Below are 18,296 nucleotides of genomic sequence, written 5' to 3' on the forward strand. Positions count from 1 at the left end.
GAACCAATTTGGAGCAAACATTTATGGCAGTTTTTTCATAATTAAATCGTTTTTGCTTTAAATTTTTATGTGTTCTGATACCCAAAAAATTGGAAAGAAGCCTGAAATGTCTTTTTTCTAGTTTGCACCTTTAACACAGTCATTATAACTTATAACACTCAAACGGGTGTCGAAAAGGAGTTCTTTTTTCTATTTTGCACCTTTAACACAGTCAGTATAACACTCAAACGGGTTTCGAAAAGGAGTTCTTTTCGATATGGGTTTCAGGAACATTTACTTAAATTTTTTATGTTGGCAGTGACTGATAATGAGTAGTGGCTATAGTGGCTACTTGATTATTTCATTATCTTCAAAACTTGAATTATTCGTCTAGTTACCAATGTCACCAACCCTTTATATTTGCCAATATAATTTTCCTAACATTTTGTTTAAAATTTTTTTAAATTGTAAATTTAAAATAGGGGCCAAATAGAAAAAAATATTGTATTACACTCGTTTTATAAGCAATTTTATCGGACTTGTTTGCTTTATCTTTCTAAAAAACGTGTGCGACAAAATGGTGTCTTATAATAAATTACTACCGGGTGATTTTAAATGAATGTGACTTTTTTTCATAGGTTGGTAATATTATTGTTTGGTTATTCTGCTTTTTAATGTGATAGTTGACATAAACATAGGCGTCCTCGCCTATTTGACACAATTTATTAATTTATTAAAATGACGTACGTACGCCAATGTGTTGATTAAGGTATCAAGTTTGCCAAAATAATTTATGAAAAATGTTCCCAACTTAAGAAAAAAAGTCACAATCATTTAAAATCATCCGGTATTATTGTTAATTAAACTGTTTTTCATTTCTATTGTTGTAACTGTTGTAAGAATACAAGAGATGGTGTTGGGAGTTCCAATTGAAGATGGCTTTTCTTCTCTGGCACAATGAATCTTACATATCTTTTAATACTCTTTTTCTTTTGTAAAATATCCTTCTTACTTCGTTCGACAGCATGAGACAAGCAAAATAGAAACACAAATTTATTCTTTACTCCTTCAGTTCTGGTAAATCAAGATTTTGTACATTCTTCTCATTTATTTATTTTTTTCTAATTGGTTTTCTTAATATAAAATGTCGACATATTTCTGCGATCGTGCAGGAAAAACGAGTGAATGTGCCAAATTCAAGTAGTCTGATGAGTCTGTCAGTCCCAAAGAAAAATTCAAAGACCAATCTTCTCATTATAAAATCTAATTTTTGAAGGGTGTATAAATTGAGTCCCACCCCAACGCAATCAAGCGCAGTTGTACTACCCCGTAGAATTTACACAGTTCACAGCTGCATCTACAACTCGGATTATGTCACTTAATGATCTCCAGTATATTTTAATCGGCACCATGTGCCGTATTCCTTATTCATGAACCTAAAGAGGAAGCGTTGCAGGAGCCAAAGAAAGAAAAAAGATCGATGTACATCACAAAATTTATTTATTTCCTTGCAGAAACTTACACAAATGACCAACAGCTTATACATTAGCATGCGAATGTGACAGGTGCGATACAATTATTGTTGTATGTTGTAATTATTAAATTAGGTACTCAGTACCGGACAAAATATACAGAGTGAACTACGATAATAAACAATTCGAAGATTTCAATATCACACTTAAAACACAATTTCAGGTGATACACTTCTATACATTGCAGTTGAATCTTGAATGACATTAATTAAAAAAATACTCGACAGGATGACTTCTTCGACTATCAATAAAGGATCGTTATACTATTAGTATGGACATCGGTGGCATTCAACATTGCGATATTTGTGTAATTAATTGTCATGGTCGACTGCTTGAGCCATCATGAACGCTGCTTCCTGTAATGCGATAAATAATGGAATTAGAAACTAATTATAGGTGCGAACCTCATCACACAAACTACACTAATTAAACCTGACATTTACATGCTACATCGTGGACGATCGTGATGAAATACAAACATTATTTATTTTTACCCCAAGTGGTAATAAACGATTTACCGCACGCCGTGCGGTAAAATAAATAAAATAAAAAATTAAAGAAAACCAAACAAGCTAATTGATCTAATACTAGGTAATACACTCGTTGCGTAAATAATCATTACGTCATCTTGCTGACTTGCACTTGACAAATCAAGAACAAATTATCTTTGAAGCTTGTCCAAGGATCAAGGATATTAAGAAATTCTTGCCGGCTCTAAATTTACAGGAAACTGATCCATTTTACAACTTTCTGAGTGGATCTCCTAAAAGTTTCATCTCGGTACAAATTGGGCGAAGGAGATATTTGGTTTCACACCAAAACTCCAATAACTCGGCTTCGCTTAACATTCTTGTCTGATCACATTTTTAATTCATTGAGCTGTTTGACGAATAGTTCACAAACAGTCGCAACGTAAAGTGATTGGTGGAACGTAATACAACGCATTTCAATCAAGATGTGACACTAACCACCAATTTGAAATAATCCATTAACTATTACTGCATATCGTGTCATTCGGTTTGATCAATACCAAGTTTTCAGTGTCAGAAGAAAAAGCTTTCTTTTAAAATAATTAGACTGTTGATGATGTCATGCAGAGGACAAGCAAAAAATATTTAAATTTTAGAGAAAACTTTGTAATTTTATTAAGGGCCCCTCGGGTTTGTCACTTCTTGTATTAGGCCAAATTAAATTATTTTTAAATGTCCATCTCTCATTTCATCTGAAGCATTTGCATTTTTTAGGAATAGGTTTCAGATAAAAATTCCTTTGCGTTGTAAAAGTAAGAATGAAAGAGTGAGCTGCAGTGCATCTAGCAAGTGGAATAAAATAGGTATCTTGTCAGTGGGGAAACGTTACAGATGCACTTGAATGAACGAATACATTGTGCAGATGCTGTTGAAGCTTCTTTTGCATCTATGATTTGTTACCATCCTCACGACAAGAAATTTCTTGTCTGGTATACTTACAGGTGACATGCTGGAGTCGGATCGCCTTCCGAACCGGAGCCTCAAAGATGGAGACCGACTCGATTTCCTGACCATCTGGTGTCCACCGAATTTGTCTTCGAGGGCGTCCTTCTGAAGGAGCATTTCCCATAAGTCCCTTATGTTGTCTGCAACCAAACACATAGATTGTGTGGAAAGCGAACGTGCTCGATTGTATAAATTTCAATAAATCGCCGTCCATTCGATGTAAATGCCTTGTGGGCCCCGAGTACCTACTGTTTACACAAGGGATAACCGTGAATTTTTATCCGGCCATCTTTGACGTAAAACTCGAACGAGTTCTCTCCCCCCAGAGACGCGAACGTTTTAATCCGGAGGAGTTTTTAAAATTTCAAATTGACGGTGACAAGTGCGACGGCGGTGACGGTTCCGGGGGCTAACCGGGGGTCTGGGCGTCAAGTAAAAGGATTTTATGCAGATGTGACATCTTCAGCTGATCTAGTCGCAAAAATGAGTGTTAAGTGGGGTGAATGTTTTTCAATTTTAAATATTCATTTAAATGTTCTTGCTTTTTGGAATTGAATAAAAAAAGGGATTTAAAAAAATTTATTCATCTGCCACGTTGACATTTAAAAAACATAACCTCACAATCTGTTAGCTTAAAATAAAGTATTGTGGTAAACAATATTTCCAAGTCAAGGAATAAAAAGGAAAGCGTGGGAACAACCAGATTTAGCCCCGTGTGGTTACTGTTTATTATCTGAAGTAAAATATGCCTTTGGGATTGTATTTATTTTCTGGAAGATGCAGTTGTCGCAGATGAGTGCCTTGAGTAAAAAAACGTTTTTGCGTTAGATACGATGTCCCTGCTTCAAATTTGAAGTGAAATTTCTCCAGAAAACATGGAATCGAATTACCAAAAATTATCAAACATAACCTCACATTTTTTTTAGAATCTAACAATCTACTAAATAATCTTTCTTTCCGAGTAAAGGAAAAAGAAGGAAGCTTTGAAACAACGATATTTAGCCCCTGGTAGTTATTGTTAATTAACAGAAATAAACTATACCTTCGCGATACTTATTTTCTGAAGGATACAACTGTGGTAAATGAGTGTCTACAGGCAAAAAAAATGTTTTTGAGTTAGATAAGATGATTCTACGTCAAGCTCGAAGTAAGACTTCTTCTGAAAACTTGGAATCAAATCAGAAAAAAATATTTAAAAAAATGTATTCGCACTTTATGATGACATTTAAGAAACATAACCTCACAATTTTTTAAGAATTTAGTAAAATGTACCAAAGGATCTTCCAAGTTAAGGTAAAAGAAGATAACTTTGAAACAACCAGGTTTAGCCTCCAGTGATTACTGTTTATTGACAGAAGTAGAATATGCCTTAGAGGTATTTACTTCTGAAGGATATGACGGTGGTGGATGAGTGTCTCGAGGCAAAAAAAGAATGTTTTTGAATTAGATAAGATACCTTTAAATTGATTTGAAGCAATATTATTCCAGAAAACTTGGGATTGAATTTCAAGCGGCGTAGACATTTGACAAACATAACCTCACAATTTTCTAGTCTAAGAATATTTTGTTAAATAAGGTGTGGAGTACTTGTGGAACCTTTAGAACAACCCGATTTAGTCTCCCGTGATTATTGTTTGTTTACAGAAGTAAAATATGATGTGTCTTGAGGTAAAAAATAAAAAAAAAAAATTTAAGGGAATCTAAGCACTGCAATATTTTTTACCAGGATTTGGAGTCTTATGTGATTGTATAAAGAAACAATATTAATTTTTTTTCGACGTGTTAAGTCTCGGTCACACGATCTTGTTCATCAGCGCAACCCCTCAGTCACGTCCGCTCCCTCGCAAGAACCATAACAAACGTCGTGAATGCGGAATAACGTTTTTATTGTCGCAAATCCAGTTAAGAGAAGTTTATCGCCAAATTCAACGGATCCCTCACGCTCCGTGCTTTTAAAACAATGTCGAACGAGTGAAACTGCATTGATCAGTTGTGACAGAAATAGTTCGTAACATAATATTCACACGCTGTTCGTTATTGGGTTAGTTCTTGGAGTGGAAGTAACCAGCTCATTTGCGGGACGCGAAGCGTGGGTAATCACCGGTGTTTTCCATAAAACTAAGATTTTTCACACGACCGTGTCCGCTCCTGCTGGACAAATTCCCCTTTTACGTCACGGCCCCCGACAAGCTTCTCACCATCAAGAGAATGTAGTGACTTATTCCTCCAAAAATGATAACCTAATCTGGTGTAAAGCACACACCATTAAATCTGAATGATGTGGCGAGGAATGATAAATCCTAACGACTGACAAGAGTCTGTTTGATGGTCCCAAATGATGCAGAGTTTAAGCGGTTTTTGCCAAAATAAAAAATATCTTCGTGTCATGTAATTACGGAGATATTTTGTTGCTTGAAAAATAACCTGCCAGCTTAACTACATTCATTTTATCACTTCATAAAGAAATACATTTGATTTGACAATGTAATTTTTCGTTTAATTCGCAACTCAACAAATCTGAAAGACAAAATTCTTATTATATGATGTTCTGGAGCTCCTCAAGGTTTAGTACTAAGACCCACTTAAGTAATATTGCAACAAATAGCTTACAGTGTTTTATATTTGTTTTGTCCTTAACTCACAATATCTCCAGATTTCGTTTGATTGTTTCTGGAGCTGCTCAAGGTTTAGTACTGAGACCACAATTTTTCAAACAATTTAAAAAAATAAAATAACTTGCCTCTCCGTGGCACTGTTCCCATTTTTCCATTAATCAAGTCCACTATTATGATTCATTTATCGCGCGTTTATAATTAAAACTTTAAACCCTTGTAAGCGATTTAAGCGACAATATTACTCGGCTTAAACTCATTTTATTTAAGCCTGACAAATGTGTGCAATAAAATTAAAAATCCCAAAATCCTCTTATAATTACACACAAAACCACTTTATTTACTCGTGTGGAAAAAACCTTCAAACCTGAGTATAGTCGAGGGTGGTTAATAGTGAGAGATGACTCCGAAACGTCAAGTTAATTAACACATTATCACATTTGTCCGTCACGTTAAGTAAGTGTAATAATGCGGTCAAGTTCACGTAAACACGCCATTTTCCCGAATTGGCGGTGTCAAACAGTTCTGGATGGCCTTTCGAGTGATATAGAGCAAACATCCTCATCTAAATCTAATTACTTAAACTGCACTGTGTGTATTCGGGCCGGCGTTAGGTAAATATTGAGCAATTTCATTAGCAGGTGTCGTCCTTTCTCTCCACGGAGATAATCGTCCTTTTTTAAACGTGACGAGAATAATTAACTTACTGTCGTAATCGGCGTAAGATGGTGCTGCTGAGGTAACTGTCGCTACCACGATCATGATGCAAGTGACGGCGCACAAACATTTCATCGCTGAGTACCCTTGCATGGCTGTCAACACTTCTATTACCTGGAAAAAGTTCACTTTAGAATGGATTCAGTTCAGGGGATGTTGCTAAAAATGGAGTCGACGAGAAAATTCCTCTAGAAAATTGGTGCATATTTTTAAGACGTATTTTGCTCGCAATAAATGACGCAAATAAATGTTAAATGTTTCCACCTGGTGCCTGATAATCTCTTAGAACGCAGTCACCGACACGATGTTGCTTAATGATGATTATGATAATTATAGCCAAGAGGATGAAGAAATAATACAGTTGTGAAGGTTTAATACATTAAAAATAATTTTTATAAAAAGAATTGAAAGTGACAAGAATTATTTCTATGTATTTGTTGCTAATAGAACGCAAGAAGAGTAACCATTGGGAAACTGCAAATTATTATATTCAAAACTGTTTGTAATAAAAATGGTGGATGCGCCGATCTCTCTAAAGTTCATTATGTTGTAAAGCATTTTGTAATTGTTTATAATAAAAGTTCTAGAATTTCCAAAATGGTAGATTTTATTGAATTTGGAATCTTCCTATTAAAATTAAAATAACTATCACAGCGAAATTGTTTTGGAATAAATGGTAAACACAGTAATTATGCAAATGTTATCTTAAGTAAAATGATACGACAAGGTACTAAAGTGCATTTTTTTCTGTGTTTATTGCCGACTGCAGCGAGGCTAATAATCACACGAGGGACGAAAAAGCACTTACACTTTATAAAACAAAAAAATAAAACTAAACATTACCTTTCATTACACACGGTGATTAATAAGTAATAATGAGCCCGACGGAATTTAAAATGCAACCCACAATACATTTGGAACGTAAAGCTGGATAAAGCTGGACCAGCTTCACCTTCCAAATGTATTGTGGGTTGCGTTTTCAGTTCCGTCGGGCTCATTACTACCCGTGAATCACCTTATGCTATTTATTATTACATTTGGTCTCTGTGAAATATTTTTCCCTTTTGGCCAAACTTCACATCACCACTTTAGGTCAATTACGACAACGTCGTTACGTTATGTTAATGCTGTTTAACGGTAAATGACCACCAACTCCATTACACACGAATTAACGCTGACTGAAGTTTAGCTGGAATTAGCAAACGATTGTTGTTCAGAGAGGTGCTTTTACATCTGCATTTGCATGTTTAATGGCAGAGTGGCGTTCTACATTTGAACGGTGTTTATTATTTAAGGTAATAATTAAAGCAAATTAAATTTTGAACGTGGGTGCTCCAGGTTTGGTAAGTCACCGCTCTGTGTAGACATTCCGACGGTTGCGAGTGCAAGACATAAATCTCAATGTTTCAAAGACCCCAAGTTGGATTGATTTGGCTCATTAAACGTGAAAATTCTGCACCAGTTACTTTGTTTCGCAACAATTAAATACAGGACGAGGCAAAGAAACGAAGCGAAACTGTTTAAGCTTCTTCCACAGTTTAGTCCAACAAGGTGACACTCGGCACAAGATTCTTTCTGAAGAGAGTGCGTTAAGAAATATGGTGCAGCTCAATGCACGCAGCCGAAATTTCCATCCATTGTTAAATAGTAAGATTTAAATTTCCCGCGCAAAACTCAAATTTGACGAGGCAGCGTAAATCAGGCTTTTCGTGACGTCGCTACGAACTATCACGTGAACACCTCCTGTGCTTCGCCGCGCCAACTATAGAAATACAAATCAACGAGTAAGTTTGGGGTTTACTACGGTCCTGGAACATTTTGTTTGCATGTCTAGGAACTATCCCGGAGGATCTCTGCTTCTCCAGGGTCTCCAAGGAGATTTGTAGCTCGACGTGAAACGTTCGTTTTATTCGGTTTTATCATATTTTAAACAACATTAAAAGTCTTTCCGTTATACAATCAAATTTACGGTTTAACATATGTAAGATACCAGACGGAAGAGTTCGTTCTGAATACATGAATTTTAATAAAAATGTAAAAAATTGTTCAAGACAAGAAGGTGAAATTGTTCGGAGAGTTTTGCCAAAAACCTGTACCGTGGACAAATTTTAATTCGTGAAATGTTTTTTTTTCTATGGGGACTTGACCCTCAGGTATTAATTTCCAGATTGCTGAATTAACAAATTTTTTTCCATTATGCAAATCTCTATAATGAAAGTTTCAGCACCATGAAATTATCAAATCCCTCTGTCGCATTTTTCTTTACTCTCGACAAGGATTCATATTTATATAATTACCGGACTGACATTCAACCTCCACTTCAAATTTTCTTAATTAAAATACCTCAGACTCGATTATTAAACGTTTTCTCTCATTCCAACTTGACTCTTATTTAAAACAATCCACAGCTAGGGGCTGCCATAATTATAAAAAAAAATCTCAATATTGACAATCAATTCTGTTCCTTCTTTAAACTCGCTGCTCCGAGTGCAAACGAAATACATTTTGTCCCCATTGAAGGGTTTGTCTAAGTTATTTTTTTATGAGTTTGCCACCCACGGCTCATTTCTTCGGCCGACACTGTGTCCTTTTTTTATTTTCACTGAAATGCTCACTGTGAACGAGAACACAGGTCCGGAGGGTTGTTAAAACAATCGGAGGTTTTTCGCACCCCTAGCACTTGCTTTGTGACATCGACGGAAAGCAACAGTGCTGTAGACAAAGGTTGTCCAAACAAATTAACCCGTATAAAAATTTGAAGCCAATCCTTTTACCCAAAAAAAAGGAAATAAAAAAAACCTTACATACTATTCTTGCCAAGAACTTTGTTTTAAATGTATCAACTGTCCCGGCGCCTGCACCATTTTTATTCCTCTCCTGGCACTTGTTGGTCGCCCCTCCGTACAAAATTTGCGTCACTACAAGGTCTTGTTGACATTATCTCGACTATTGATTCCTCTTTTACTGAATGTTTTTAAATTTTAAATATTCATTTAAATGTTCTTGCTTTTTGGAATTGAATGAAAAAAGTTATTTTAAAAAATGTATTCATTTGCCACGTTGACATTTAAAAAACATAACCTTACAATCTGTTAGCTTAAAATAAAGTATTGTGGTAAAGAATGTTTCCAAGTCAAAGAATAAAAAAGAAAGCTTGGGAACAACCAGATTTAGACCCGTGTGATTACTGTTTATTATCTGAAATAAAATATGCCTTTGGGATTGTATTGTATTTATTTTCTGGAAGATGCAGTGGTCGCAGATGAGTGCCTTGAGTAAAAAAATGTTTTTGCGTTAGATAAGATGTCTCTGTTTCAAATTTGAAGTGAAATTTCTCCAGAAAACATGGAATTAAATGAGCAAAAATTATTTTTAAAAAATTATTCACTTTGACATTGAACAAACATAACCTCACAATTTTTTTAGAATCTAACAAGATTATTGTACTAAATAATCTTTCCGAATCAAGGAAAAAGAAGGAAGCTTTGAAACAACGATATTTAGCCCTTAGTAGTTATTGTTAATTAAGGATGAACTGGAGTAACAATCTCAGCAAAAAGTTGCGGAATTCTTATAATGCTATGAAACGTTTATTACGACAAATCAATATTTGAAAAAATAGTTTTTAATTTTTGGAAACGAAGTGTAATGAGTTGCAAGTAAATTTTGTGTTTATTTTCTTGATATTTAGATAATTACTTACATGTGATTTTACAATCTTTTGACTAAGACTGTACGTGAAAGTAAACAAAAGCACACTGAATTTCAATTTTCATTGATTTCTGTTAAAGTTCTTAACGTAACTGCAGTAAAACGTGCGATATGAGTGTAATGTTGCATACCGACGTCAATTATATGCATTTTGTTCACTTTTATTGAAATTAAAACAGGTACATAACCTCAAAAACCGTGTTTTTCCACATGTAATTAGCGATTACAAGGAAAATCCTCGACCAACTTTTTTTGTAAATTCATTAGAAAATTCTACGATATCGATACTTTATGTGTGAAAAATTTAAGAAAAATTGGCCTTTTTGAAATATGTTTTTAATCAATTTTTATGCGACCATTGCTCCATTTGTCATAAGAACACGTGTAAAATATCGCGAAACTTTAAAAGGTAATAACTTTAAAATTCCTCGACCAAATTTTTTTAAATTTGGCACAGTACTTTAGAATGGATGAAAGGACTATTGTACCAATTTTAAGCAAATTTCGCCAATTTTCAATGTTACTCCAGTTCATCCTTAACAGAAGTACTTCGCGATACTTACGAGTATTTTCTGAAGGATACAGCTGTGGCAAATGAGTGTCTACAGGCAAAAAATTTGTTTTTAAGTTAGATAAGATGATGATAAGACTCCTTCAGGAAACTTGGAATCAAACAGAAAAAATTATTTAAAAAAATGTATTCGCACTTTATGATGACATTTAAGAAACATAACCTCACAAAGGATCTTTCAAGTTAAGGAAAAAGAAGATAACTTTGAAACAACTAAGTTTGTTTTAAACGTATCAACTGTCCTGGCGCCTCCACCATTTTTGTTCCTTTCTTGGCACTTGTTGGTCGCCCCTCCGTACCAAATTTGCGTCACAACAAGATCTTGTTGACATTATCTCGACTATTGATTCCTCTTTTACTGTTGTAATTATAATCCGTAATGAAACGATCGCTCGATTTGGACTAAGTCTTGAGGCGCAGCACTTATCAGACTTTGTTGCTCTGTTGTGGCGAAGAAATTCCACCGCCAAAGAACGGATTAAATGCGACCGTAGTAATAATGTAACTTTGAGAGGAATAAAACATCGATCGCGATCTGGATTTTGTTGTTGGCGCGTGTCGCTTCATGGCCATTAGCAAAAAAGGAAACCTGACGAGGGGAATATTTTTATCAACAAATTTGTCGATTCGATTGTGGTCACCACCGTACAAATGCTCCAGTTCAATTGTGAAGAGTAAGGCTTCTGTGTATTTATTTGAAAGAAGTTACCAGCTCGGCTAATGAGAGTTGGGGAAAAAATCGGCGGTTTGCTCGACTCCACAATTGCTTAAGCTAAATTGCTAAATGTGTTTTGTTTGGCGGCGGTTTGCAAATGTTTGTTTAAATGGGGGATTGTCTTTTGGAAAAGTAATAAGGAGCCGGCTGGAGTACGGTCAATTAGACACAATGGCTAGCTTTGAGAAGCTCTTATTAGCTCAGGAGTGAACTATTTTGCTTGGCAACTTCGAGTGGACAGCGACATTGTGGCTACGAGAGCAATTACTACATCGGCAACAAAGAGGGGACTTCAGAGTAAGTGTCCTGGCCACGAGTGTGTTTTAAAAATTAACAAAAAATTCGAGACAAAATAAAAATCGATAATTTGGTTTGTTAGCTTGTTGAGAAATTTTGAAAAGTGTAAAATTATGGACAATTCTTCTAATAATATATTTGCAAAAGTAATTTGTTTTGTTTCAGAAATGATTGTAAGCTTTTGTGCTTTTTCCCTCACTGCAACGTGTTCAACATTTTCATTACCAGTTGACTAAAATATATTTTTAATTAATTTCAAACAGGAAATGAAACTGTTTTTATTACAGTACTTCCAACATGCACGAAACCTCCCTGGAGAATTTTATTTAACATTGTCTGGAGAATTCCGGCTATTATGCTAATCAATAACTCCAAAATACCGCACTGGCAGCAACATTTTCAAAACCGTTAATTTTCATGCTTCATCAATTAAAAAAAAAAGCAGGAGGGGGTTGCATCGGTTAGGGTTAATCGAGCTTGGCTAAAATTTCCCGTTGTGCTTGTCAAAGTGGGTTAAACCGCATTCAAAGTTGCCATCTATCACTTAAGCAATCGCCTTTATGAATCAAATAAGTCGACTGTCTGGGCGAAAGATGATGGATCTAAGAAACAAGAAGTGGCGGCGTACGCCATCGACCCTTCTCAATCAGAAAATTCGCCGCCATTCAACACGTTAATCCGGTGCAAATTCGCTGCATTATCTGCCGACTTACATTAATCATTTCTTCGATAAAAAAATACATTAATCTCTGGCGGACTGTCACGTCTTCTTTACATTTTTGCCGGTCACCGAGGTGTTTCGGGACAAGTAATTAATGACTTTAGTTCAATGAAACTCTTTGGAAACGCGCTGCTTACTTACGGAACATTACCTGCCGTGTAATGGATCGAAAACTGGAAAAAATGTCCTAATGCGATGTTATTCCCGCACTAGATGGTCAACTTTCAATTAATTAGCCAATACCAGTCACTCTATACAGTCGGTCCGAAATCAATCGCCTTTTGAAGATCGACGCTTTGATCGCTCTTCAATTTGTACAATTTCTTTGACCGCGCTGGAATCAATCAAAATCGAATAACTTTCTCAAGATGGAAATGTTGTTCCAGATAGAGAAATCGTCAACAAGATGGGGCACGTTTCGCGGGATTCTCTTCCAAAGCCAATAAAAGCTTTTATGATTCATTTGATTAATAGAAGCGAAGAGAATGTAAACTGACGTATGTACATAACGATTTATTTAATACGGATCTGTCTCATATATGCCCCCACACACAGCGATAAATCTGAATGAAGTAATTAATCCGGAATGCTGCAGGAAGAGTTCGAAAATGGACAATTTTGACGTCATCTGTGACATTAGAAAATTGAGATGTTTTCAAACGTGAGGAAACTGTCATTTTCAGGATTCACATCGTGTGGGGTTAATTATAGGAAAGTTGCAATTTGAGCTGAAAATATTCCATTGAGATGAGAGCGTTTGTACTTTCATAATGGAAGCGGATAATTTGTTGGTCAGACTCAATAGATTCAATATTACGAACGATTTTGTGACATAATGTGTGGATTTGCGACGGATGTTTTAAATACATTTGCAATTTTTAGACGGTTTTTCCATTTTTGTTTTTACAATAGTGTGAAACACCTTCCCATATTACAAGAGTGGCGATTAATTCAATCAAGATAGTTCACAAGAACATATACAGGATATTTCAATACCCAGCTTTTTTTGGAAATGTATTCTGGGTTGCATTTTCAATTCCGTCGAGCTCATTATCACTCGTGAAACACCCTGTATATTACATTTTTAATAATGATTCATAAAGTACTGTTGCAAAATCATGCTCTGGAAAAATAAAAAAATAAAATTATAAAAATAAAATTCTAACAGTACAAGAATGTTGGACAATATGTTTTATAAAACGAGTGTAACATGCTATTTTTTCTATTTCGCTTTCATTAATTTAATTTTTTTTAAATTAAAAATATTAAATAATTATCTAGTGACTTTTATTTTAAAGGCATTTGGGTTGGTATTCATGAAGCAATGACAATTCATTCAATTCATTCAATTCATTGAGAATTACACTTCTAATTGTCTCACAAATTTTGTTACAATAATAATCTACCCCCTTAATAGTTTATTTTGATCCAAAACATAGATTCCGATTTGTTTTTTACATTACATTTTACATTGACATTTACAGTAATTCTGCTACCCATATCAACTGCATAATCAGTAATCATTAGAACGATGATACAAAATTGAACTTGTGCAACTGTTTTCACTTACACAAAATGCTCTTTGACAGTGACATAGAAAAAAATATGTTTTTACAGTAAAGTAACACGAAGTTGTCTAGTGAACCATGTCTATGTAAATTTGGTGCATATTATTATTAACAAATTTTAGCATGGTTACCAACTGGTTTCTCCAGAGTTGTATTGTGTGTTGCGTAACTTCAGGCTGCATTACATGTTTGCTACTAAATTATGATAAAATTTCACAATATCGGGAAGAATTTAATGTGCACTACAATACTAAAGTATTCATCACTCATGTGGTTATTTGCCTCAGCTCCACATTCGTGAGACAAAAACCAAACTCTAGTGCCTTCACACGCAAAGAACTATTTACGAGATTAATGATAATTATTTTTCGTTTAGAAATGCAATTAACGCGACAACAATTTAGCTGGCAATAATGGTAAATTAAGTTTGTTTGAAAATGCTTCGTCTCAATTTTATTTGCCCTTGTTTGATTAAAGATGAATCACTAAAAAAATGTGCCGAGGCAATTATTAAAAATAAATTAATGGGAAGGTTTCCAAGATGAACAATAATTTCCGTGGAATAAAGAGCATGAAATTATTAACCTTTTTTGTTCGACACTGTCAGAATTTGTGAATTTTCTCCTATGTGAACGGATTTTGATAAACGTCACAACTTGTCAAAACAAAACGTCAAGGTAATTTTAAAGGTTTTACGCGATTTGAAGCCTTTAAGGGGCTCGTCGAACAAATAAATTACTAATATATTTTTGTTTGAACAAACTTTCTTTATTATGTTCCTTATCAGGGAGAGTTTAAATATAATAAAATATCATGATAAAAATCATATTTGGAGCAAATCGATTAATCACGTAGGGTAATAAAAATTACTGATATCATTGTCGTCTTGTTAAAATATAAATGTAAATACCTATTTGATTTCTAGTTATTGTTGGACCAGTAATTTGCGCGATAATTTTACCGATAGAGTTTTTCGGCAATTTTTTTAAACCGCTAAATTGAAAACAACGCATTTTGGATATTTATTGAAATGCTTGTAAAAATATTACTTAGATTTGATGACCAATTAGAATTTATAAAATTTAGATTTCCAAAAAATGCTGTACCACCCTAAAATATTTGGTTTTGGAACATTTGTATCGTAAAATCATACCTTGATCAGATTTGAGGTTATGTCAGTAACTTTCAAATGTCAGAAAAGTTTTACGTGTAAGCTAATTTTTTACCAAAGACAAGAAATCAAGACGATAATGACACTGACAGATGCAACTGAATAGCTAAACAGGAAAATAGGAGTTTATTTTATGGGTAATAAAGCAGTTTATTCATTTTCATTTGTTCTTTCTTTTCAATGTTTACACAATCAAAATTGTCAAATTCATGAAGAATTTTAAAAACTGTCGAGTGAACCAAAAAAAAAAATAGATTTTTTAGAGAAATATTTTGAGTTTGGTAAAAGATCCTGAAAAAACAGATCGAATATAATGTGAAGCTTTCCTGCAAATTTCTTTCATTAACAGGTCGGTTTTTTGTCTGCCGTCCAGATCCTTGCTTTCGAAAACTCATTTTACTTTTTATTTTAAATTTAAAAGTACCTAATTGCGGCTTCAGTAGTGCAAGCTCCTTAACATCAAAATGGCTGACGTACAATTGACATTTTACGTTGACAACCTGATAACCATCAAATAACTATAGTATGTTTTTTCCTGGTAGGCGGTAGGTTAAAAAATTCTGCAACGAAATGCGACCTCCCTATTGGTTAGTGGAATAGAGTAACCAATAGGGAGGTCGCATTTCGTTGCAGGATTTTGTAAATGGCGCGCGCAACCGCCTACCAGGAAAAAATAGACCATAGTGGTTCATACCAACATGACAACACTTTGCAAATTGTTTAAAAAAAAGAACTTTAAAATTAGATACAATCTGGAGAAAAAAGTTTAAATTGCTGTTGCTGGGAAAGAGAAAGGATTTGACATCTAAAATCAAAAATTCAAGAATATTCTTATGTTTTAATACTTTTGTATTTTTTGTCTTCTTTTGTTAGTGTATAATACATGTGTTATTACTATTTCCTACATACTTTTTAAATTTCTAAAAATATCAATTTTGACAGTTACGCTTTCATTTCTTTACATTATTTTGTTTTGATGTTTACTTTATATATTTCTTAAATTTTGCAACAAAAAGACTAAGCTGCAACAACAAACTCATAAAATTATTAGGAATATTTTACTTCTTAATTTTTTAAATCTCTTAAAAACCAAGAAATATCACATTAATAAATCTTGCTCTGGATTTGGCAAAAAAGAATCAAAGAGATGTCTCGCATAATGTGCGATTGCATCATCTTGTTGAAATTAAACACTTCAAATCTGCTATTTTCTGGTCAACTGTTTTGTAAAAATTAGTCCATTTAAGTGCTTCTGAAAATTCAGTTGCTTTTGAAAAAAATTGAAAGCATATTTAATATTCACTCTGTATATTGGATGTTAACAAAGTTCATACAGTAACTGGTAATTATGTTCAGCTTTCTGTTCATATATTAGAGCTTTTTGTAATTATGCGAAAAATAAAATTCCTCAAACCAACATGATACCAGACTACATGAGGGATATGAGGTCAGGGTTAAGATAATCTAGATTTATGCGATAATAAAATGTCATAGTTATAATAGTTCCAGCGTTAATTTATTATTTATAAAAGTAATCACTTTACGAAATTTGTTCGAAGTAATTCGATCAAGTATGACAAATTGCTTTGTAGATTTTGAACAACAACTTTATTGCGCACCCTTTGTCCGAATTTAGCCAAGTCCTATTCTTAATTTGTCCCACCTAAATTAACCCCAATCAATCGATTCCCCTAATAAACCCCCCGGTATGGGTCCTTTCAAGTTTCGCGCACACATTTACTTTTTCACCCTATTTTTAGAAGGACGCGGCGAACCCTTTCAGCACAGACAACGAGCAAGGGCCATTGAAATGAAAAAAATTCAAAGAATTCGGTCGATTAGTTAAACGTTCGAACAGTTTCGACCCCGTCCACAAACAAAAAATCCGCGTCCCCTCGACAACAAGCAAAGCGGTGAAATACTTACTCGGAGCGGTCTTCGGGAGCGGCAGCAGTGCTGGAGAAGACACCACGAGTGCGAAGGATGATGATGAACCCGCGTTATCCTTTATATACCTAAAACACCCCAATCAGTTTTAGCGCCGAGCGAGCGGCGCTTGCGTCGCGCGTCATCCCTTATCCTTCGGCGGCGCCCCATCAAAGGTGCACCAACACGTCCGTTCATTTCTTATTCAATGCTGTTGAGTCTTATTAGAGTCATACGGGCACGTGACGACGCTGGGAGAAGGTGGAATTGATAGGAAGACGCCGCCGACGGTGGGAACCGCCGCAACAAGTTATTCGGACGCAGGTGCTCCCTCATTCGTACCGACATCTTCGTGGGAGGACAATTAAATATTTATGCGGGGCGGCTGGGACACTTGTTTGATTTGGTTGGGCAACGCGATTTTCTTACAAAATTTCTCCACAAAAAAAATAACTTTTGGTATTTGATTAAGAAAAAAAATTACAAACAACATTTTTTTAACCAGAACAAAGTGTTTAGATAATGCACTCGCTAATTTGAAGAAAGATTATAACTAAACTGTCGATCTACAACTACTGCATCCATTTTTGGAAACATTTTTGAATTATTTTAAAGCAATTATTTTAAGCAATTTGTACGTTTCACGTGGCATACCTAGAAGAATTTAAAAATCTGTAAAAAAGAAATATGGGAATTTTTGGGACGTTGGTAACATTAACTTGACACTAACGACAGTTTAGTAAATTCAAGACAAGAATTAATTAAAAAAATGTTTTTGTTCGACTCCACCAAATCGGAATCTATGTTTTGGATCAAAATAAACTATGTATTAAGGGGGTAGATGATTATTGTAACAAAATTTGCGAGACAATTAGAAGTGTAATTCTCAATGAATTGAATGAATTGTCATTGCTTCATGAATACCAACCCAAATGCCTTTAAAATAAAAGTCACTAAATAATTATTTTATATTTTTAATTTAAAAAAAATTAAATTAATGAAGGCGAAATAGAAAAAATAGCATGTTACACTCGTTTTATAAAACATATTGTCCAACATTGTTGTACTGTTAGAATTTTATTTTTATAATTTTATTTTTTTATTTTTCCAGAGCATGATTTTGCAACAGTATTTTATGAATCATTATTAAAAATGTAATATACAGGGTATTTCACGAGTGATAATAAGCCCGACGGAATTGAAAATGCAACCCAGAATACATTTCCAAAAAAAGCTGGGTATTGAAATATCCTGTATATGTTCTTGTGAACTATCTTGATTGAATTAATCGCCACTGTTTC

At 34.4% G+C, this 18,296-nt stretch overlaps 1 protein-coding gene across 1 annotated transcript; it reads right to left on the reverse strand.

Moving 5' to 3' along the window:
• Positions 1-1,462: 1,462 nt before the first annotated feature.
• sNPF (short neuropeptide F precursor) lies at positions 1,463-17,149 on the reverse strand. Its single transcript, XM_069056069.1, has 4 exons — positions 16,996-17,149; positions 6,306-6,429; positions 2,981-3,126; positions 1,463-1,867 (listed from the first exon to the last, which is right to left on the reverse strand). Exons 2-4 carry the CDS (start codon positions 6,406-6,408, stop codon positions 1,823-1,825), a joined length of 294 nt encoding a protein of 97 aa, XP_068912170.1. The 5' UTR covers positions 6,409-6,429; positions 16,996-17,149; the 3' UTR covers positions 1,463-1,822.
• Between the last annotated feature and the right edge of the window lie 1,147 nt (positions 17,150-18,296).

This window comes from Tenebrio molitor, chromosome 8 (genome assembly GCF_963966145.1).
Source record: "Tenebrio molitor chromosome 8, icTenMoli1.1, whole genome shotgun sequence".
Lineage (NCBI taxonomy): Eukaryota > Metazoa > Arthropoda > Insecta > Coleoptera > Tenebrionidae > Tenebrio > Tenebrio molitor.